The 23,432-nt window shown below is 47.5% G+C and overlaps 1 protein-coding gene across 6 annotated transcripts in view; it reads right to left on the bottom strand.

The window, feature by feature from the left end:
• The window catches only part of LOC119899863 (spectrin beta chain, non-erythrocytic 1-like), a 60,715-nt gene that overhangs the window by 5,134 nt on the left and 32,149 nt on the right, over window positions 1-23,432 (bottom strand). For 3 of the 6 annotated variants that reach the window (XM_038714667.1, XM_038714668.1, XM_038714669.1), the window contains 26 exons: window positions 23,109-23,282; window positions 22,048-22,139; window positions 21,213-21,293; window positions 16,459-16,574; window positions 15,286-15,398; window positions 14,766-14,953; window positions 13,736-13,853; window positions 12,702-12,860; window positions 12,282-12,584; window positions 11,986-12,139; window positions 10,952-11,822; window positions 10,737-10,874; window positions 8,463-9,219; window positions 7,965-8,167; window positions 7,762-7,852; window positions 7,474-7,620; window positions 6,944-7,207; window positions 6,480-6,704; window positions 4,158-4,247; window positions 3,795-4,073; window positions 2,608-2,738; window positions 2,299-2,503; window positions 1,358-1,732; window positions 720-964; window positions 499-637; window positions 11-95 (listed from right to left, as the gene is read on the bottom strand). In XM_038714667.1, the coding sequence (XP_038570595.1) occupies window positions 11-95; window positions 499-637; window positions 720-964; window positions 1,358-1,732; window positions 2,299-2,503; window positions 2,608-2,738; window positions 3,795-4,073; window positions 4,158-4,247; window positions 6,480-6,704; window positions 6,944-7,207; window positions 7,474-7,620; window positions 7,762-7,852; window positions 7,965-8,167; window positions 8,463-9,219; window positions 10,737-10,874; window positions 10,952-11,822; window positions 11,986-12,139; window positions 12,282-12,584; window positions 12,702-12,860; window positions 13,736-13,853; window positions 14,766-14,953; window positions 15,286-15,398; window positions 16,459-16,574; window positions 21,213-21,293; window positions 22,048-22,139; window positions 23,109-23,282 (5,743 nt within the window). Of the gene's footprint in view, window positions 1-10; window positions 96-498; window positions 638-719; window positions 965-1,357; window positions 1,733-2,298; window positions 2,504-2,607; window positions 2,739-3,794; window positions 4,074-4,157; window positions 4,248-6,479; window positions 6,705-6,943; window positions 7,208-7,473; window positions 7,621-7,761; window positions 7,853-7,964; window positions 8,168-8,462; window positions 9,220-10,736; window positions 10,875-10,951; window positions 11,823-11,985; window positions 12,140-12,281; window positions 12,585-12,701; window positions 12,861-13,735; window positions 13,854-14,765; window positions 14,954-15,285; window positions 15,399-16,458; window positions 16,575-16,946; window positions 16,954-16,986; window positions 16,997-19,597; window positions 19,689-21,212; window positions 21,294-22,047; window positions 22,140-23,108; window positions 23,283-23,432 lie in introns of those variants that run through there. The other 3 variants (XM_038714672.1, XM_038714670.1, XM_038714671.1) reach the window with 3 other exon arrangements.

The raw sequence follows: 23,432 nt of genomic DNA, 5'->3' as shown, positions 1-23,432 counted from the left end.
TGAATCTTACCGAGTCGTAGCCACTCCCACCGATCCTCCCACTTGTCAATCATCTCTTTCCTCTTGTCGGTCAGCTGCAGCAGCTTTTCTTTAATCTGAACACAGACACACAGCAGTTAGCCTCAGAGCTACAGGTGACTGTCCTACCTGCGGGTCACATGACCGTACCTGGAGCCTCACATCAGCCTCCAATGCAACATCTGTTAAATACGAGCCAGAGGGCGGCCGGCAGCTGACTCCACTTTAGTTACAGATCACACTACCTGGGTAGTGAAGCCCTGCTCTGCTTCTAATTGGCTAGTAGTCCTTACCTAGGTGCTGAACATCAACAAAGATCTAACAGAAGTGAGATGCTTCACTTGGTAGCTAAAACGAAGCGTTCAACACACACGGAGAGACGAGGAGCTGCCGCGATGTGCACAACATAAACCATGTGAACCTGTTCTGGCACAAAACGAGCAGAATATGACCACTTTAAAGCGCCGTTTTCCTCCTCACCTCGTGCGACGCGTAGTGTTTTCGGGCCAGCAGGGCTTTCCCCAGCTCGATGCAGGCCGTGAAGCTGTCGTTGCGGGCGTCGATCTCCGCCTTGATGCCCTGATGGTTGTTCATCAGCAGCTCCACGGACGACACGTCTCTGCACACAGGTGGACACACATTCATCAGAAGTTTGGTCGGGTGAAGCGTTGCAGTCCAGCAGACAGCAGCAGACTCTGTACCTGGGGTTCTCCTGGGCCTCGATGAGCCGGATAACATCGTCCATCCACAGCATCAGGTCTCGGACCATGCTGAAGAACCTGAACTTGTCGCCGGTGTCCAGGAGGCGGACCCTGCGCCCGTCGCAGGCCTCCAACAGACTCCTCCAGGCCTCCAGCACCTCGCTCTCTCTCCGCTGGATGTCGTCGGCTTTGTCTCCGGCGTACGCCGACTGCAGGCGCACAGCGTCATCCTGCAGCTGCCTCACCTGCCGCACAAAGGTCAAAGGTCAAGCCACTGAGATTTTCAATTTCATGTTTTTATATTTATTTAGTTTGGTTTATTGTTGTTACGCACCGAGTGCCCAAAGCTAAGCCCCAGGGCCCTTATGGCGTTCATCATCCCTTTAACCTTTAATTTCCTGTCATCTTTCTACTGGGTCCCACCATTAAAGGCATAAAACGCCTCAAAACAAATCTTCAAAAGTACAGTTCAAGTTCAGTTAGCACTGACACGATGGCTTCCAGCTGCTCGATGGTTCACATCTGAGGTTTCATTAAACTAATTTCCCTCTGCGTAAGAATCACAGGAGCTGCAAACCTCAAACCAAATGTCCCCGTAAACCCCGGTGTCCCCGTCCAGCAGGTGAGGCGTGACCCACCTGTGTTCCCAGCGCCTGGATGTCGTGTTCGAAGGTGGTGTGCATCCTCTGCAGCGTCTCCACTGTGTTCTGGTCGCGGCCGACCTCCTCCGGCAGCTTCTTCTGTTTGTCCAGGATGCGTCCCAGGATCTCCTTGGCGTCGTGGTAGAACTTGTGCAGCTCGAAGGAGGCGGCGAGGATCTGCGTCCTGGTGTCGATCAGCTCCAGCAGGTCGGCCCAGGCCTCGTTCAACCCGTCCTTCCACTCCGCCACCGTCGCCGCGTCGCCGTGGCCCGTGTTGATCAGCTCGTCCGCCTGATGGTTGACGGCGTCCACGCGCTCCTGGCCGATGTTCCCGGTGTCCCGAGCGAACTCCCGGAAACGCTCCTGCAGCATCTGCAGCACAGAGTCCACAGGTCAGAGGTCAGCAAGTACTGTCGGATATAATACACAGGCTGTGTAGTAATCATGACAGTAACAACCAAAGTAGCAGTACTGACTGAGGTGTTTTAAGAGTACTGGAGAGTAGAAGTAGGAATGCTGCTACTGTTATTAGTCATAGTAGTAGTACTCACATGAAATAGTACCACATGTGGTGAACAGGAGTGTCTGAAATACTGTCTTAGTAGTAGTAGTCGTAGTATCAGCAGCAGTAGTAGTGTGCCTAGTGTGAAATATTAGCAGTACAACAAGACATTTAGTAGTACTGATTGTACTGCAGAATATTTGGTGTACTAATGTAAGTACTGTGAGATGTAATGCACTGTTGGTAATATATGGATGAGTAGTTCCAGAAGAGGTAACAGCGTGTAGTGGTAGTAGTACTGGCTGGTGTACCAGTAGTATCAGCATGTGATGATGTGTTTGTAGTCCGTGCCCGGCCGGTATTACAGTATCAGTAGTATTATGACCCGACTGCCTCTCAGTCAGTACCATCAGCGGTAGTACTCGCAGTAACGTACAGTAACGTGTTCGTAGTCCTGGCCCAGCTCGTGCGACCCGGCCACCACCTCCCGCTCGGCGATCCACTGCTCGAGGTCGTCCACCTCCCGGTTCAGCTGGAAGAGGCGGAGCCTCTCGTCCAGTTTGCCCCTCCTCTCCTCCGATAGGTCCTTCAGGCCGGCGTACAGCTTATCCACCTGAGACTGACGCATGCTGATTCGCTCACTGAAACAAACAAACACACTTGTAAATGAGAGACAGAACCTGGACTGAGCTGGTTCTGTTTGATCCAGCTGGAGGTGGTGAGTTTCCCTGAGTGTGTGTGAGACCTCTCCGGGTGTCCGTCCGCCACCAGGCCTCTGCTGGTCTTGGACAGCTGGTGGACCGTCTCAGCGTAGTCCTCCACCGCCTGCTCCACGATCTGATGCTTCTTCTGCATGGTGACGGCGCTCAGCTCGTCCTGATCAAACGCACAAACAAGCCGTACTGTTACAGCGACCAACGGCGGACATATCAGATATTACTGTCACAAACAGAGACGCTGCAGCGTTCATGAGCTCTGCCCTCACTGAGGTTCAGGTCCAGAGGATTTACGGAGAACGTTGGCTGGAAAAGATGCAGCCCAGAGTTTTGTCTACAGGTTCTCTCTCAGGCTGCTGAATGAAGCCTAAGAGGCAAATTACAGCTACAAGTCTCGATTTGCAGACAGTTTCACACAGATGATTCTACATTATGAAATGTATTCTGCAAGTTTCTAATTTATTGCTTAATTTCTGTTATGGGACGCCTGTTTTCCTCATTAATAGCGCCCCCTCGTGGTCGATTTGATTGAAATGATCGGGTTTTTTGCAAATACTTATTTGGACATATCCTGTGACACTTGTGATGATTGGAGAATTCATTTTGGATTTATGCCACGTCCATTTCTTGTATTTGTAGCAAGTTCATTGGTCAATATCTTGAAAACTAATTAAGATATCGAAAAGCTTTATTTGACTTGACTCCAATGATGATGCACCGAATATTTGGTGGCAATCGGAGCTAAGGTCTAGCAGGAGAGGTCAAAAATGTGTTGTGAAATGGCAGAAACTTTTTCTAGACGGACCTTAATGGTCCTTGAGGCTTTTTTGTAGAGCACATTGAGCTGCACCTGTGTGAGAAATTTCAAGTCCGTCGGAGTTACTGTGTGAGGGGCGTGGCCTTTCAAAGTTTGCATGTTGAAGCCTTATTTACGGCGCCACCATGTGGCCGGTTGGTGCAGATTTCTATGGAAGCGCACACACGTCATTTCCAGTTATTATTCTTGTTTCTAGCTCATTCCAGCTCAGGGGAGTTTGAGCCGGCGCGGCAGACAACAAATAATAATAATAATCCCTGACTGACGCGTGATTGAACCTTAGAAAGGACGACAAAGAGACACTTGGTGTCTGGGCTCAGGGGCCCGTTGTAAGTACAACACTGGGCCTCAACACCAGGTACTAATGCAGGTGACCCCTGAAGGTCTCGGCCCCCCCACCTTGGCCTTCTCCTCCGACATCATGTACAGCTCCTGCTCGCTCATCCAGGCCTCGGCCTCGGCGGCGTCGAAGTAGTACTGCTGGGCTTTGTGCGCCTCCTCCAGCCGGCCGTGACGCCGCTCCGCCTCCTCCATCAGCCGCCTCCACAGCTCCTGCAGGTTGGCGAGACGCTGACGGATCACGACTTCGTCGGAAGACTCGTCCTTCAGGAGGCTCTTGGTGCGCTCCAAGATGTCGTCGATACGAGGCTGATGACCCTGGATCTCCTTCTGCAGAGTCTGAGGAGGAAGCGCTCACGTTAGTACCGTCATCTCTGCAGGATACCCGATCGCCGGTCGGGATCTGATAACGGATTCTCTCACCTGGTTCTTCTTGATGAGCAGCTGGACGGTCTGCAGGTTGTTTCCGTGGTCGGTGGACGTGGCCACGGGCATCCTCTCCTGGACCCACAGCTGGAAGACAAAACACCAGAGACACACTGAGACGCGGCGACAACACGGCCTCCTGATGGGGGCGCCGTGGAGGCCCTCGCCGGACGACCTTTATTCAAAGAGTTGAAGTTTTACCAGAAAACCACTGCTGATCCATTAACCTCAAATACAAATCCATCACACCGTGGAGTGAATTCTGTCATGGTGACGACCACGTGACCATGTGACACAGCAAAAGTTCCAGAGGAAGTGAGTAAAGCCCGGGACATACTTGCTTTTAACTACGCGTTAGCGTACTCAAGATGGCTGCCACGCGTACAAAGCTGCACAGCTTAGAGTTGTGATTGCATGGTGTGACATGTGATGCCAAATGGAAAGAAGTAGACCAGGCTGAAGTCTGTAACCCTCTTCATCCATTCTTGGAGATAAACGGTTATTGCAGTTACTTCAGAAACAAGTGTCTAGTTGGATCAAGGTGCCATTAAGTATCTGGTTTAAGGAACTTGGAGACAGGACCTTTGAGGCTGATGCAAAAATCCTACGCTGGCCAGCATATGATACGGAATTTACTCCTGCAAAACTTGATAGTAGGTTCATAACCTGGTGCAGCAAGGGTATTACTGCATAAAATTTCATCTGGAAAAGGTCTTGACACTTTTAAAAAGATATCAGATATTTATAATTTAGAGAAAGATGATTTCTATAGATTTCTAAAACCAGGACAGAAACCCCTTAATTAACATTTTTATAGATGCATATAAGGGGAAACTGACTAAACAACAGATTTCTAAGACCTATTTAGAAAAACTGTCTACTGTGTACATTAAGCTCCGATGGGAGAAAGATGCTGCAATAGAATTATCTGAGGAAGATTGGTTGAATATCTGTAAGACCATGGCAACCACCTCAGGCTCTGATTTGTGGAGGGAATTTACCTGGAAAAATACTGTGAGGTTCTTCATTACACCCAGAGTGAAGGAGCTTCAGAGTAAAAACATTGAACATGGTTGATGTTGGAGGAAATGTGGGTGTCCTAAGATTTCCCCCTACTGGTCAGATGTGGTTAAAACTATTCAACTGATTCCTGGGCTACAGCTTGAGGAGAGTTTCAGTGTATTCTGTTTGGGCAACATACCAACTGGACAAACAAGACAGATATTTGTTACAAATATTGCAGGCAGCCAGTAAGAAGGAAATAACACGGAGATGGTTAAATGAGGAGCATCAGAATGGGCAGACATAATACACGAACTTTATGTTATGGAGCGCCTAACTTTTTCATCGGAGAAAGGTATATTTTGTTAGTGAGATGTCACAGTAGATCTGGACTGGAATTATATGTAAAATGTTGATTTAACAAACCTGTGTAATATTTATTTTCCCTTTTTTCTTACTAGATGGCTCTTTTAACTAATTTTGTCGGCCCTCTTTATGTTTTGTGTAGTTTTTTGTTAATGTTTGTAAAAAAAAATAAAAATTGTTCAATAAAAATAAAAAAAATAAAAAAAGATGGCTGCCACTCGTATCCTGCGGTCCTTTGGAGCGAGGTTGTGCACGTCTCCAGGAATTAACGCTACGCGAGATGCAATTCAGGGGGCAGTATGTCGACCGTCAGCAGCGACCTCCTGTTCCACACAGCAGCCAGGAGGTGGCGGTGTTCAGTTGGTTAGCCAACCGCCATTGAATGCAAAAGAAGAAGAGGAAGAAGGTCAGCAGACTGAACCAAGGAGGTTTATGGCGGGATGTTGACAATAAAAGTCCTGGAGCTAGTCGGCCATTACAGAGACAGTTCTAATGTCTCATTAAAATCACAAGCTGCTCGAGTGTCGCTGGCTTTGGTTTGTTTATGTATGTAAGGAAGATAATCCGGTCCTGGTCTGCCCTCTAGTGGATTCACTTTTCTAATCCTCCGGGTACAAAGTACGCGGGCCAGTATGTGAACAAAGCCGCCTGCGTCGCCTGCGCGTTGTTAAAAAGACGGGGGCTTAAGTGGACGCTGAGCTGAGACTCTTCTTTGTCGTGTTTCCAAGCTGCCGTCTTATTTTGAAATGGTTCTAATTATTCAACACTCCAGCTTCTCAGAATGTCTCAACTGACTGCTTCCTTTAACACGTTTGTTAAATAAACTACAACGACTTCTTAATGATTCACACAATAACTTTAACGTTAATCTACTTTGGGCTGATTTCTGAATCGCTTTCAGCAGAACATGAAAAATGAAACACGCGGCGTCTCCGGCTCAGCGTTACGTACGATCTCGTCCTCGACGTCTCGGTTGAACTGGTGGACTTCTCTGGACGCCACCAGGAAGTTCCTGCGGCGTCGCAGCGGCTCCAGCAGCTCCTGGAACTTCCTCTCCACCAGCTGCCTCCGCCCGTCCACCTCGTCGGTGTCCTTCACCTCCTGACCCAGAGCCTTCACCTGGCTCTGCAGCTCCACCACCTCCCGCTGACGCACCTCCACCTGCTTCTCCAGCATCTGTGGGGGGGCGGGGTGAGAATCATTGCACTAATGCTCGTACTGATTCTACAGCTGTACTCGTACCTGCACTATTACAAGCTGATACTACTGTGATAATCAGCGGTGAAAGAAGCACTTGTATTCTGTTTACAGGTAAATGTAGTATAAGTATAAAGTATCCTAACCTGAAATACTACAAGTAAGTAAGTAACTCTACACCAACTTCTGTCAGTACTGCGGTAATCCTGTCGGCGTACCTGTTGTTTTTTGAGCAGAATGTTGACGGAGGTCAGGTCCTTGCCGTAGTCGTCAGACTGGATCTGGCCCTCGAGGCCCCCCATCCACTTGTCGAGGTCGGCGCAGCTCTGAGTGAACAGCTCGGCCTTGTTGGCGTCGAACAGACACTGAGCTTTAGTCTGCGTGGTGGACTCTAGCTCCTCCCACATCGAGTGCAGCGCCGACAGCTTCTCCTTCACCACCGCCTCCGTCTCCGGCTTCTCCGACACCAGCAGCGTGCCGTCCTACAGGAAGAACGCAGGTCAGGTGAACAGGTACGGTTCTGGGGATGAGCTACAACAGATCCTCGTGTGGCTCCTCTGAGCTCTCAGTGTCATCATCTGCTTCGCTTTAAGGAGGGTTACTTCACTTTCTTAAAGGCATTCTGTTCCCTGACGGTAATCTAGGACTCTACACAGATGATGCACTACTCTGCGCTGCGCATGTGCAGTAAATGCGTCCTGTTCTGGGACAGAAGGTCCTGATCTAGCCGGGTTCAGAGCCTTCGTACCTTCTGGATCTTGTCCAGCCACTCTTTGTTGGACTGCAGCTCGGCCATGAAGGCCTGGTGCTTCAGCCACTTGCTGTGCAGGTTCCTGGCCTCGTCGTAGGTCATGTCCTGAGCGGTGAGCATCTTCTCGTTGATCCACAGAGACAGCTGAGGACACAAACACAAGTCTGTCAGGATGACTCCTCCATCCTCACGCCATCTCTACTCCCCGCCTCAGGTGGAGCACAAACAACGTGTCGTCTCTAAAGAAAAACAAAAGTTCGTTCATTAGTTTGAGGACAGACCGACCTCCTGGCAGTCCTGCAGGAACTTCTGCAGGTCTCTGTTGTCCTTCAGTCTCATCAGCAGCTCCACTGCGGCCTCCCTGTTCTTCTTATGCCTGAAACACAGAGACCAGCTCAGATCAAGACGCCATCACATGAGGATACTTCATGCTGATTGGCCGAATGGTTCACTATGTGTTCATTAATAACCGACAGATTCTGCTCTACCTGTCGTCGATGGAGGCGACCCTCTCCTGGATACGCTCGGCATTGACGTTTCCGTCGCTCGCCAGCCGCCTGCCGGCCTCCACCACGCCGTTGATCTTATCTTCGTTGGCATCCATGGTGGTCATGAAGTCCTCCTGCTTCTTGATGGCGGCCTCAGCGCCCTCTAGAGTGGCGGGCATCTCGGTGTGGGCCAGAATGTACTCCTGCAGGCGAGGACACAGGGATTAATACTGATCCAGGTGGTTGGTGCGCTAACGCTACCACGCTGAAGGAAAGGTCATCAGATCAGATTTTGATTCTGAACCTTACTATGCATTAAAATCAGGAGTCTGCATGAACCCTGAGCTGGCAGAATAAACGTTATACAGAAATGGTGGAACCGTGAGCAGCTGACAATATCAGAACATCAGTTGAAGAACGTGGCCGACCCTGATCAGGGCGCGGGAGTCACGGTGTTAAAGGTGTGACAGACTGCAGTGAGGTGAACCTGGATCTTACCTGGTTGTTGAGGAAGGCCTCGGCCTGCTTGGTGTCTCTGAGGAACAGCTGGTAAGCGTGGGACTGGGACAGCAGGTTCTGTCGGTTCTCCCACATCTTGTGCAGTTCGTTCCAGCCGGTGTCGAGCGCCTGCAGCCTCTGTCGCAGGAACATGTACTGCGCGTCCGTTTGGCCCTGCGTCACCATCTCCCCCATATCTCGCATCTTCTGGTAGTCCTCCTCGTAGTTCTGGATCTCGTTCTTGATGCCTTCGTGCTGGGCCATGAGCTTCTCGGCCTCAGCCAGCGTGTTGGGCATGTCCTCGGACGCGATGGCCGTCTGAGTGCGCGACAGCCAAGACTGGAAGTCGTCCAGCTCGCGCAGGAACTGCTGCAGCTTCCTGGCCTCGCCCAGAGACTCCTCGCGGTTCTTCAGAGTGTTCTTCATTTCCTCCCAGACCGCAGTGATCTCAGCCAGGCGGCCTGTGATGGCCTTGGCCTGGTCGGGGTGCTCCTCTGCCAGCCGCTCGGCCTCGCCTCGCAGGTCGCCCAGTTTGTCCTCGATGGCGGCGAGGTCACGCTCCATACCGGTCAGTTTGCGCTGCAGGGCCATGACCCCGGTGAGGTCGTTGCCCAGCTCCTGGGTGGACTCGATGACTTTGGTCTTCTCTTTGATCCAGGACTTGGTCTCGTTGCAGTCGAGGTGGTAGTTCTGCACACCCAGAGCCGAGTTCAGGGACTCCTTCTTATGGTCCACCAGATCACGGAACTGGCTCCACCTAGAGGCAGAGGAGAGGGTCGTCACCGTTAAGGACTTGCTTCTTTTGTTATTAAAGTTTTTATATTTACTCAAAGGCACAAAAACATACAGTCAAACTCGAAAATAACACAGACCCCAACAGCCGCAGACAGTATATCCAGCATAGAACCCCATATACAATCCTGCAAATCCACATTTCCTTTTTTCGAAACAACCAAAATAGACATTCAGCATCATGTCTACAAACTTTTCCATATGCCCCACCCACAGAAAGATACGTTCCCAGGCCCTGTTCTTCTTCGTTGTTAATTCTAGCCAACATGCGTTCGTATGATGCAGCTTCTGACACCTGGGGCGACGGCACTCTTCCCTACTCTGAGAGAACTTTTAAAACCCCTCGTTCATATTTAGATATATTTGACATTTCGTTTGGTCCCCTAACAAACACAGTGGACCCAAAATGTCCCTATTTCACTCTTCCAACATAAATGAGTTCCTTTTAAGCCCATTCTATGAAGTTTTGAAGGGGAATTATCTTGTGCTGAATAAATTTCCCCTTCGCCTCTCTCATGTGTATTAGTGAAGATATTTAACCAATCCTCCTCACTCAGATCACACCGTAGGTCTTTCTGCCACATGATCCTCAGATTTTTACACACATCTTCTCATTAACCATTAAATGTCTTGTAGAATATGGCTGCTCTGTGAGTTTTATTAGGTCGGTCCAAAACTTCCATCAGTGTATTCTTGTTGCGACTAAATCTACCCTTTGTGATACAGTCTCTTATTTGTAAAAAACAATCCTCCATCCACACACAGCTCACTTATTTTGCGTATCCCTCTTACAAGCCTTTGATTCCAATAACCAGGTTTCTTCCCAACACGGATGGCTGGGTTTTACCCGTCTTAACCAGATCTCTTATGAATTTCTCTCCACACTGCTTTAGAATAAGACAACACTGGGTTTGAAAAATAATTATGTCCAGAAGTTGCTACACCATGTGAGAGGACATCCAGAGGTTTAAACGGGCCACTTAGTTCCCTTTCAATTCTGATCCAGCTCAGCTCCTGATCTGTCCCCTCCAATGTTTTATCATTCTAGACATTTCAAATGCTAGATTATATAATCGTACATTAGGTAGACCCATACCTGCTTTTTCCCTGGTTGACCACATCTTCTTTATATTAGTCCTTGGTCTCTTTTTATCCCATAAATAGTCTTTGATAATTCTATCATACTGTTAAACAGCTGTGGTGCTATATTGACTGGCAACATCATGGACACAGAATTGAACTGTGGTGCAACCGCCACTTTAATTACATTCAATTTTCCCCATTTATCCAGCTTCATTTTTTTTTTCTGTAGGAGTGGTTCCATATTTGAGAGCATTATTTCATCCAGATTTGTATTTAGTTGAACGCCTGAAGGTAGAAACTTGAAGCCTTGTGAAGTGAAACCCCAGAGTGACGTGTGTGCGAAATGATTTGTTGTGTTTCCAGTCACGAAGCACAGCCGGGTGTCACATCTGCTCCTACCTGTTGTTGAGTTTGTCCTGCTGGGTCTTCAGGTCCTTTTCGCTCGAGTGACCGCTGTGCATCAGCTGCCGGCCGATCTGGTTTACCACAGCGACACGAGACGCCTGGTTGTTCATCTCCGGTTCCAGACTCTCAAACCTGCCAGGGACACGCTTCATGAATAAAGAGCTGAAAGAGATGTGCAGTCACAAACGTGCAGCATCCTGTGGTCCTACCTGTGCTGTATGACCTCCAGGTCCTCCAGTTTCTCGGGGATCTCCATGCTGTTCAGCCACTGCTCCTTCTCGTCGATCCAGACCTCACAGGCGCCGGCTTCGCTGAACATCTTGTAGAGCGCCAGAGCGTCCTGCAGCCCCTGCTTCCTCAGCTTCGTCAGCTCCGCCACCTCCTTGTAACGTTCCTCGATGCCGGCCAGCCGACTACGCACCTCCTCTGACTCCGCCTTCTCGTTGGGCAGAGAGGCGGCCTGCTCGTGGAGTGAGTCGATGACCGAACGGTAGCTGGCCACCTCCGCCGCCGCGTCTTTGTGCTTCCTGACCAGGGCCTGTGTAGAGAACTCGTCATGGCCCGTCTCTCCACTGGAGACGATCCGCAGGGCGTCCAGCGTCCAGGCGTCAACATCATCCGCATCAGTCTGGAACTGGTGGAGTGCGAGAGCCTCTTCCAGTCTCTTCTTCCTCCCCGCCGCCAGCTGCTCCAGCGCCGCCCACTGAGCCCGCAGGTCGCCGATACGCTCCTGGATCTTGGAGGCGGCGAAGTGGCCGGCCTCTACCATGGCCTGGCCCTCTGCGATGGTGTGCTGGAGGTGGCCGGCGCGGCCGCTCATCTCGTCATCCAGGGCGCGTTGCTGGCTGAGGAGGCGCAGCGCCCCCGTCAGGTCTTTGCCGTGCTCGAGAGAGGACAGGATCTGCTCCTTCTCACGGATCCAGCCCTCCTCCTCCGCCATCTCCCAGAAGAACTTCCAGAGACGCCGGGACTCCTCCAGGCGGGCGCGACGCTCGGCAGCCAGCTGGGTCAGCTCCTGGTAGCAGAACTCCAGGTGGGACACCCGGTCCTGGATGACCTGAGGGTCGCAGGGCTTGTAGCCTGGACAGGAAGACACCGTTATCAGTGGTTAACACTACAGGAAGAAGCTTCCTCACGAGAGTAAAATGCTGTATCTGCTCCTCGTCTGGAAGTAATGTGTGAAAACTGTTTTTATTGGACAAAATATTTTAACCAGGGGACGAGGACGGATCACGCTGCTCACCGTCGTCGTTGACGGAGTACTTGTTGGCGTTAGAGCTGACTGCCTTCACCCTGTCCGCCTGGATGGCGATGTCCGCCTCCACCAGGGCGTGTTTCTGCAGCAGGTCCTCAACACCTAACAGATGCTTCCCGTAGTCCTGAGACAGCAGCAACATCTGCAAAGCAAAGACAGACAGACAGACGGACAGTTAGCTACCTCCTGTTCCCGCTACCTGGACCTTTCTCTAAATAAACCCTAAATCTACCGTGGAAGCGTAGGATTAGTCTTTTTGTCCCTCTCTCTGCTGGTCAGCGTACCTTCATCTCGTCCATCCAGTCCATGATGTAGAGCATCTCCTGGAAGACTCTCTGCAGGCCCAGGTTCATCTCCAGTCTCAGCCTGCGGGCCTTCAGCAGCTCCAGCAGGTACTCCCACAGCCGGATCACGTTGTCCTTCCTGGCCGTGACGCGTTTGATGTCGTGGTAGTGCTCCACCTCCAGCTCCTTCGCCACGGAAACCACGGCCTGGACGCGCTCCTCGTACGCCGCGATGTCCGTCTCAATCGCCTCGTGCTTCTTGGTGGCCGCCTCCACGGCCTGGAGGTCGAAACCAAAGTTGTCCTGGAGAGAAACGGGAGGCGGCGGCGCATTCATGAAACCACACATATTAAAACTTTTGTGACTCACGCAGCAGGACAGGTGCACCTGGTAACTGCTGCTGACGGTGCTTCTTCCTACCTGTGACACCAGTCTCTGGTTTTCGCTGAGCCAGGTCTCTCTCATGGCCGCCTTCCGGTCGAAGCGTCTGGCAAGTTGTTCCAGTTTCTCCTGACGAATCAGCTCCGTCCTCAGAGCCAGCTCCCTCTCGTGCTCGGCCTTCTCCAGTCGCTCCCAGGCCTGACGGCGAAAACACCGAACACTTCTTAAGAGAGATACTGACTTTACTGAACCGAACTGTAAACTCCACCTCAGTCCCCGAGAGACTCTGGAGCTCCAGTCTGTGAACGTGGGAGTCTGAACTTCCTGCATTGAACCCAAATCCTTCTGAATCTCTAATCAAGTGAAGTTAAGTTCAGCTTTCAATAGCTCTGAATACTGAAGTCAAACATTGTGTTCATTGGCTGAGTCTGCAGAAACACTGCAGTATCTGTTGTTTTAAGACAACGACGAGCAGCATCAGATATTAAATGCTGATCAAATATGAATATCTACACATCAAAACATTTAAAGACTTTTTATCTGAATTCTGAATTAAATTTGATTTTCTGCAGTCGGCTAAAATCATGAAGCTGCTGCCAGAACGTTCTCTAGATGTCTTTGTCTTTGCTAAAACATTAAATTTGTTTAGAGCTGCAGTTAATGACTATCCTTATGATTATTAATGATTATTCATAAACTGAAAAAAGCCCAGAACCCAAAGACATTTAGTTTATGGTCATACACGACTAAGAAAGCAGCAGATATTCACATTAAAAACCTGGAGACCAAATTATTTGACATATTTGCCTTAAAATGATGAAAATAACTGATTTCCTGCATGTTTCCGCTCTAGATTTGTTTTCAATCCAAAATGGAACCAACTACTGAACCTGAACCCTGAGCTGTGATGACTGCGTCCTGGTAAGGTCAACAGAATATCACAGTTTATCTCCTCCTGCAGGAGTGGGTTCTAGATGAGTTTATGATTATTAAAGGATGCTTCCTGTATTGTTTCTACGTTCCTGACGGACTGGACGATGTAAAGTTCCAGTCCTGCAGGTGTCAGCTCTGACCTTGTTGATGTCTGAGATGAGTTTGCCCTCGCGGGGCATGTAGACCTTCTGGTTGTTGGCTCTCATCTTACTCTGGATGGTGAAGAGAAGAACCTCCAGGTTTCCCTTCTCTGTGAACCTGAAGACAGGAGAGAGAGAGAAGTGAAAAGGAGGACGCAGAGGAGGTGCAGGATGGAGAGGAGGAGGTGTTCATTAGTCTGTGCAGTTCCTAAATAAATACGTTTCGTACAGCGTCTGCTTCAAACAGTGTTCTGTGAGGGCTGCACCTGACGGGTTCTCTACCTTTATAAGACAGTGACGCCCCTCATGCTGTGATTGGTCAGCTATGGGGAGGTGAGAAAGTGGGCGGAGTTAGAACTTCTCTTGCTCTTACATGTGAACTGGGTGAAACAACATGAACGTCTTGAGGAAAGCCTGAAGAGAGACTTCACATTGATCAAGTCAGCGCTCGTTTAAACATATTTACAGAAAAAGGTCAGAAGAAACCCTGACGTGCTGCTTGTCTCCGCCCACTGCTGCTGTAAGGACACAAGCTCATTGGCTGAGGGAGATAAACAGCTGGTGGAGCTGACTCTCCCGCAGTCAGCTGCTGTTAAACCACCAGAGAAGAAGAGGACGCAGTGAGCTGACGTCATTAAGAGAGCTGCCGTTAAACCATGTGACGAACATGATGTCATCAGATATTTCAGGCGTTAATGAGGTCACAGCCTCCTCATCGCTCGTCACTTGTTAATGTGCTGACTTTAAATGCACAAAGGAGACTTCAGAGCTGCGAGGGAGATCAGGGAGGCAGCAGACTTCTAGATGTCGTCAAGATGTCGTGTGAACTACTTCCTGTTAAGTTTCTGGCCTTTAGTCTGCTGCCACTGTGTCCTGACAGGTGGAGGCACTACGGGAGGTGGGTCGCCGAATTATTAGAAATAGTTCTATGATGACTACAATCTGGCTCGTAGTGGGTCAGATGCTCTGGACCTGCTGCTGGTTCATGTGGGGTATGGGTGGAGGAGGGGAGGAAGGTAAAGGTTCTAACTTGGGGGGTTTCTCGACGGTTCGGTAGGTGTTGAAGGCCTGAAGCTGCTGCTGGACCCCGACCAGAGAGTTGGCGAACTTCCTGTTGTTGAGGATGATGATGGTCTGCTCGATCCACTCCAGCAGGTCTGAGGCCAGAGACTCGTACTTCTCGATCATCTTCTCCGTCTCGATGGCGTTATCCAACACCTGGACAGAAAAACAGAGACGACTCGTGTCAGACCTCCGCAGCACTGAGGACGCTCAGCTGACTTTATCATCCTAAAATGTTTCGTCTTGTTCGCTATAAAAAGACGTTTTCTCCCTAAAACCACTTCAAACTGTTTTAAACTGTTTCCAGAGTCTGACACCTGCTGGTGACGACCTGTCCGTCTGCTATTGGCTCGCAGAAAAAAAACTAGATCACCAACAGATATTTCTGTTACCACATTTCAGTCCTAATTTTCATCAATACATTTGTCGGGATTCTCTTTAAACTCACTCTGATTGTTTCAGAGGTGAACAGCAGTTTGTTTTCTGACCTTTCCGATGCGTTTGCCCTCGACCTTCAGAGCCTTCATCTTGGAGAAGTAGTGATAATACGTGACCACGTAGGTGATGACGGATTTCTCGTCGGGATGGTCCACGCTGATATCTGAAACACAAACAACAGACTGAGGATTCCTGTCGTGTGTCGCTGTGATGATAATTTCCAGTGTAAACAGGAAATGTTCCAGTTACAAAGTTTCATTCAAAGGATTTTTAGGTCTGCAGAAGACCTGAGCAGTTTCTGTTCTCAACGATTATCATGATAAACTTTTTTTTTATGCAAAGGGGTATCTCTAATAATCTTCTTTTATGTGGAATTAACATACAGGCTATAATATATATATATATGTATATAATCATCGTGTATGTTCTGGTCATATGGTAGAACGAAGGCTATGAACAAACTGTTCTGTATAGAGCTTCTTCTTCTGCATGGAATATGCTCTCTACCTATATCCGACAGATCAAAAGTAAATTTTCTTTTAAAAAGTCAGTTAAAGGTTCTGTGTGTGAGATTTAGTGGCATCTAGTGGTGAGGGTTGTGAACTGCAACCATCTGTCCAGTCTACCACTGCCCCCTCACCTTTCAGAGAGCGCAGGACAGCTACGGTGGCTGACGCAGTACAAAAGGTGTCTCTTCAGAGACAGCAGAGAGTGGCCAGTCAGGAAATGAGGTTTCTTTAGGTAGATTTATTAAGAAATGATATTTACTGAATTATTCAGTAAAACCACATGTTATTGTGACTTGGCCACTGACAGACAACGTGGAAAATGTGAGCCAAGAGTGTGAAACACTGTCACTGTTTCTGCACCACAGTCCTTTATAAACCACACGTTAGATAAAGTTTATACAAACACTGAAAAGGGAAACACGTTGATTCTCTCTGTGATTATGGATCCTCGCCAAAACTGCCCGCCAACAACAATATCTGGCCCGCTGCCAGATTACGGTGCTTTGATAGCGGCAAAAAATATAAATAAATAAAGACTTCGACAGCTACTGAAATAGATCTCACGCATCCTGTCTGAAGCTGCTGCTCTGCTAACGAGCAGCTTTAACAGTGTAACATGCAGAGAAGCAGCACTGACGTCGCTGCTGGAGGTCACAGCAGTGCGCAGAGTGAGATACCGGCTGCAGGTTTGGTTAAACTGGTTCAGTATCTTACCCTCTGGGTCCAGCAGCTTGGTGAGGCCCAGGTGCTGCTCTGCCAGGTTAAAAGCGTTCTGCAAGTTGTGGTGAGCATTGGATTTCTTCAGCTTTTCAAAGTCAATCAGATCGGGCCTGAAAATAAGAAACAGATGTAACCAGAGCTGGAAAAGGTTTAAAGTTTGAGATAAATTCAGTTTGGTGATAATTAACGGTGCTTTCTTGAGATCAAGATGTAATTATGTCATTAATATGTCAAACTATGTTTACTTAATTCAATCCTCACCTCAAGATTGAGTTATCTTTAGATAACTGACGATGATGGTGTTACCTGTGTTTGTGGATGATAATGACGATGGTGTTACCTGTGTTTGTGGATGATAATGACGATGGTGTTACCTGTGTTTGTGGATGACGATGACGATGGTGTTACCTGTGTTTGTGGACGATGATGACATTGACGATGGTGTTACCTGTGTTTGTGGATGACGATGACGATGGTGTTACCTGTGTTTGTGGACGATGATGACATTGACGATGGTGTTACCTGTGTTTGTGGATGACGATGACAATGGTGTTACCTGTGTTTGTGAACGATGACGATGACGATGGTGTTACCTGTGTTTGTGAACGATGATGACATTGACGATGGTGTTACCTGTGTTTGTGGACGATGATGACATTGACGATGGTGTTACCTGTGTTTGTGGATGATAATGACGATGGTGTTACCTGTGTTTGTGGATGATGATGACGATGGTGTTACCTGTGTTTGTGGATGACGATGACGATGGTGTTACCTGTGTTTGTGGACGATGATGACATTGACGATGGTGTTACCTGTGTTTGTGGATGATAATGACGATGGTGTTACCTGTGTTTGTGGATGATAATGACGATGGTGTTACCTGTGTTTGTGGACGATGATGACATTGACGATGGTGTTACCTGTGTTTGTGGATGATAATGACGATGGTGTTACCTGTGTTTGTGGATGATAATGACGATGGTGTTACCTGTGTTTGTGGACGATGATGACATTGACGATGGTGTTACCTGTGTTCGTGGATGATAATGACGATGGTGTTACCTGTGTTTGTGGATGATAATGACGATGGTGTTACCTGTGTTTGTGGACGATGATGACATTGACGATGGTGTTACCTGTGTTTGTGGATGATGATGATGATGGTGTTACCTGTGTTTGTGGATAATGACAATTGTGTTACCTGTGTTTGTGGATGATGATGATGGTTGTGATGGAAATTTGATATTTTACTGTGTTTACTATTTCACCCTGCATGCTTCATCAGAATAATGTTTCACTATTGTGGTATTTGATTATTTTATTATGTTACAGCTAGGTGAAGTTTCCCATGGGAAAGATGCTCGTTAGAGAGTTTTCTTATCTGACTGTCCTTGATAGGCCTTCATCTCAGGACAGCTGGTCCCTACTCCCTTCCTCCCTAACATAGCTGCGTAATACCCTCACAGTATAAAGTCACCTGTTTCTTCACTGGCTCTTTGTCTTACACTCTGCAGACTCTTTGCACTCTGTATGTTTGTCTGACCCTTTGCAAAGAATAAAACCCTTAAAAGACGTCTGGATTGGACTCTTTATTTCAGAAGACTCACTAAAGGACATATTTCCATTTCATGGTGTTGCCTGTGTTTGTGGATGATGACAAAGATGGTGTTACCTGTGTGTGTGGATGATGACAATGACGATGGTGTCACCTGTGTGCGTGGATGATGACGACAACATTGATGATGGTGTTACCTGTGTTTGTGGATGACGATGACGATGGTGTTACCTGTGTTTGTGGACGATGATGACATTGACGATGGTGTTACCTGTGTTTGTGGATGACGATGACAATGGTGTTACCTGTGTTTGTGGATGACGATGACGATGGTGTTACCTGTGTTTGTGAACGATGATGACATTGACGATGGTGTTACCTGTGTTTGTGGACGATGATGACATTGACGATGGTGTTACCTGTGTTTGTGGATGATAATGACGATGGTGTTACCTGTGTTTGTGGATGATGATGACGATGGTGTTACCTGTGTTTGTGGATGACGATGACGATGGTGTTACCTGTGTTTGTGGACGATGATGACATTGACGATGGTGTTACCTGTGTTTGTGGATGATAATGACGATGGTGTTACCTGTGTTTGTGGATGATAATGACGATGGTGTTACCTGTGTTTGTGGACGATGATGACATTGACGATGGTGTTACCTGTGTTTGTGGATGATAATGACGATGGTGTTACCTGTGTTTGTGGATGATAATGACGATGGTGTTACCTGTGTTTGTGGACGATGATGACATTGACGATGGTGTTACCTGTGTTCGTGGATGATAATGACGATGGTGTTACCTGTGTTTGTGGATGATAATGACGATGGTGTTACCTGTGTTTGTGGACGATGATGACATTGACGATGGTGTTACCTGTGTTTGTGGATGATGATGATGATGGTGTTACCTGTGTTTGTGGATAATGACAATTGTGTTACCTGTGTTTGTGGATGATGATGATGGTTGTGATGGAAATTTGATATTTTACTGTGTTTACTATTTCACCCTGCATGCTTCATCAGAATAATGTTTCACTATTGTGGTATTTGATTATTTTATTATGTTACAGCTAGGTGAAGTTTCCCATGGGAAAGATGCTCGTTAGAGAGTTTTCTTATCTGACTGTCCTTGATAGGCCTTCATCTCAGGACAGCTGGTCCCTACTCCCTTCCTCCCTAACATAGCTGCGTAATACCCTCACAGTATAAAGTCACCTGTTTCTTCACTGGCTCTTTGTCTTACACTCTGCAGACTCTTTGCACTCTGTATGTTTGTCTGACCCTTTGCAAAGAATAAAACCCTTAAAAGACGTCTGGATTGGACTCTTTATTTCAGAAGACTCACTAAAGGACATATTTCCATTTCATGGTGTTGCCTGTGTTTGTGGATGATGACAAAGATGGTGTTACCTGTGTGTGTGGATGATGACAATGACGATGGTGTCACCTGTGTGCGTGGATGATGACGACAACATTGATGATGGTGTTACCTGTGTTTGTGGATGACGATGACGATGGTGTTACCTGTGTTTGTGGACGATGATGACATTGACGATGGTGTTACCTGTGTTTGTGGATGACGATGACAATGGTGTTACCTGTGTTTGTGGATGACGATGACGATGGTGTTACCTGTGTTTGTGAACGATGATGACATTGACGATGGTGTTACCTGTGTTTGTGGACGATGATGACATTGACGATGGTGTTACCTGTGTTTGTGGACGATGATGACATTGACGATGGTGTTACCTGTGTTTGTGGATGATAATGACGATGGTGTTACCTGTGTTTGTGGATGATGATGACGATGGTGTTACCTGTGTTTGTGGATGACGATGACGATGGTGTTACCTGTGTTTGTGGACGATGATGACATTGACGATGGTGTTACCTGTGTTTGTGGATGATAATGACGATGGTGTTACCTGTGTTTGTGGATGATAATGACGATGGTGTTACCTGTGTTTGTGGACGATGATGACATTGACGATGGTGTTACCTGTGTTTGTGGATGATAATGACGATGGTGTTACCTGTGTTTGTGGATGATAATGACGATGGTGTTACCTGTGTTTGTGGACGATGATGACATTGACGATGGTGTTACCTGTGTTCGTGGATGATAATGACGATGGTGTTACCTGTGTTTGTGGATGATAATGACGATGGTGTTACCTGTGTTTGTGGACGATGATGACATTGACGATGGTGTTACCTGTGTTTGTGGATGATGATGATGATGGTGTTACCTGTGTTTGTGGATAATGACAATTGTGTTACCTGTGTTTGTGGATGATGATGATGGTTGTGATGGAAATTTGATATTTTACTGTGTTTACTATTTCACCCTGCATGCTTCATCAGAATAATGTTTCACTATTGTGGTATTTGATTATTTTATTATGTTACAGCTAGGTGAAGTTTCCCATGGGAAAGATGCTCGTTAGAGAGTTTTCTTATCTGACTGTCCTTGATAGGCCTTCATCTCAGGACAGCTGGTCCCTACTCCCTTCCTCCCTAACATAGCTGCGTAATACCCTCACAGTATAAAGTCACCTGTTTCTTCACTGGCTCTTTGTCTTACACTCTGCAGACTCTTTGCACTCTGTGTGTTTGTCTGACCCTTTGCAAAGAATAAAACCCTTAAAAGACGTCTGGATTGGACTCTTTATTTCAGAAGACTCACTAAAGGACATATTTCCATTTCATGGTGTTGCCTGTGTTTGTGGATGATGACAAAGATGGTGTTACCTGTGTGTGTGGATGATGACAATGACGATGGTGTCACCTGTGTGCGTGGATGATGACGACAACATTGATGATGGTGTTACCTGTGTGCGTGGATGATGACGACAACATTGATGATGGTGTTACCTGTTTGTGGATGATGATGACGACAATGTTGATGATGGTGTTACCTGTGTTTGTGGATGACGATGCTGCTGCTGCTGGTGTTACATGTGTTTGTGGATGATGATGATGGTGTTACCTGTGTTTGTGGATGATGATGACGCTGATGGTGGTGTTACCTGTGTTTGTGGATGATGACGATGATGATGGTGTTACCTGTGTTTGTGGATGTGATGATGTTACCTGTATTTGAGGATGATGGTGGTGTTACCTGTGTTTGTGGATGTGATGATGTTACTTGTATTTGAGGATGATGGTGGTGTTACCTGTGTTTGTGGATGAGAGCGTTGAAGGCCATGCCGTCTCTCCAGCTGGTGGAGAAGTTGTGGATGTTCACGTTTGGATACCTGATGAAAAACACCTGGTGTTAATCTCAGCCAACATTTCGCTCTGATTGAGAGGTGTTCGTGTGACCCGAACACAGAATTGATCAAAGTCTAAGTTTGAATGACCCGATTAGCAATAACATGTACGATAATGAAAGGAACCTTAAGCCTCCTCCACCCCAGCATCCACCGGTAGACTGAGTCTCCTTTTCCCTCGGAGGGAAGTTAATATCATCAGGGGAGTGACGAGTTCAGAGCGTCAAACATTAGTTCAATGCAATGTTATTGATATCTTACCAGTTCATAACAGTTAGTGCTCAATTCCTTTGAAAAACATCCTTGATGATGAATTATTCTACATTTACAAATACATCTACTCCGTGTGATGTGGCTGGATGAACTGGACATCTTACAGTAGTGACAACAAGGGACGTCGTGGAATCAGTTTTATGAAGCCAAAATATCACAGTAAACAACCATCAACATTTCCTGAAGCACTAGTTTTACTGCTACAAGACAGTAAAATTACCAGAAGTGTTTTTAAATATGTTCATGTTTTGGTGGTGTTGTTTCCAAACCCCAACAGTCTCCAAAATACAAACACCCTCTCACATCATCTCTGTAGTTTGGAAATAAATGTTTCATCTGAAGGAGAGAAGGTTCTGAATTTTCTCTAACCTGAAAATAAGGCCAGACTTTAGTCAGCCAGGCTGCTGTGTTTACAGTGATTTACAGAAGTAGTAGTAGAAATATGAATACAGGTGCTGAGTCTCACCCTGCCGTCTTCATCTGACACCACAGCAGCAGAGCGTCTTTGGCTGATCTCTTTTCTTTGTTGTCTTCAGTCTCCACACTGATGTCCTGAATCTGAAAATACAAACACGCTACAGGTGAGTCCACCTCAGGTGAGTCGCTACAGACAGACGCAGAAAGTTTTCAGGTGCTGATGATGATTTGTACGGTTTTGTTTTCTGTCTATAGATGCATTTACTGGTGTTATCTTGAATACAGCAGCAATCTGTGACTGTTCATCATGGTGCTAGCTTCCTGTGAGTAGGACAATGATTGGTTAAAGACAGCTGAAGCCCCTCCCCTCCACCAGGTGTTCAGGTACAGGTGCCTGCTACTGTTCAGGCTTCACCTCACCTCCACTGTTATTGGTCTGTTTTCATTTGTGAGTGATCTGATTGGCTCTTTAAAGATTTACTCAACAGTGTCTGTGATGTGATTGGTGGAGCTTTCTTCAGCCTGAGAAGCCGAGCGCATGAAGTTGGTTTGTTGACGTCTCCGGTTGTCTTTGAGTAACAGCAGCTCTGACTGGATGGTTTTAGGAGGAAGTGGGAGCCGATTGGTCGGATTTTTCAGAGATACGCTGGGAATTCCCAGAAGTCAAAGGTGGGTCCAGGACCGTGTGATGTCACCTGGACTGTCTTTCCATGATGACGCTCTGCTGTCAGTAAAACATGAACAAACCTGGACTTTCACCTGAGGAGGTGGACCAATCAGGGCCACTCTGTTAAAGAGTAATAAAGTGGGCGTGGCCCTTCACCACCTGCTGCAGGTCTGAACGTTTCATGTCAAATTATTTACTTTTGTTTCTGGACACTCGTCTTGTTGTTTTTCTGCACTGATCAAATCAATCAATCTGCTGCCAAAACAAAAAGTGGATTTTTTAAATTCTGTTTCTGGGTTTCAAAACTTTAATTCTGTTACTGCTGTTTTCAGATGTTGTGTTTCTGTTCTGTGCTCGTCAACTAACTTTTATTTCTATTGACCAATCAACTAATCGATTGATAAAATGATTGACAAAGAAAGTAGGTGTGTGTGTGCCGTTACCTGGAAGCGGAGGATGATGGTCCAGATGAGGCCCAGCGTCAGGCGGTGGTTCCCGTCCACGATGTCGTGGGAGCCCATGTTCTCCAGGTGGACCCTCTGCTCCTTCAGGAACTGCAGAGCCTTGTCCACGTTCTCCAGACAGTGGATCCGCATCCGGCCTTTGGTGGGTTTGGGCTGCAGAGAAACAGAGAAGAAGAAGAAACAGTCAGGACGGCCTGCAGTTCCTCTAACGGCCACCGGGTGCTGCTGTGACTGAACTAGCGGCGCTGATGAAGCAGCGCTGCGGAGACCTGCTGGGACCAGGTCCAGGTTCAGTTTAACACG

The sequence above is a fragment of the Micropterus salmoides genome, unplaced genomic scaffold, assembly GCF_014851395.1.
Source record: "Micropterus salmoides isolate LMB-PRFRI ecotype aquatic unplaced genomic scaffold, ASM1485139v1 Ms_hic_scaffold_12, whole genome shotgun sequence".
Classification (NCBI taxonomy): Eukaryota; Metazoa; Chordata; class Actinopteri; order Centrarchiformes; family Centrarchidae; genus Micropterus; species Micropterus salmoides.
The sequence above is the reverse complement of the archived record's forward strand: the minus strand, read 5'-3'. Positions and strand labels throughout refer to the sequence as shown.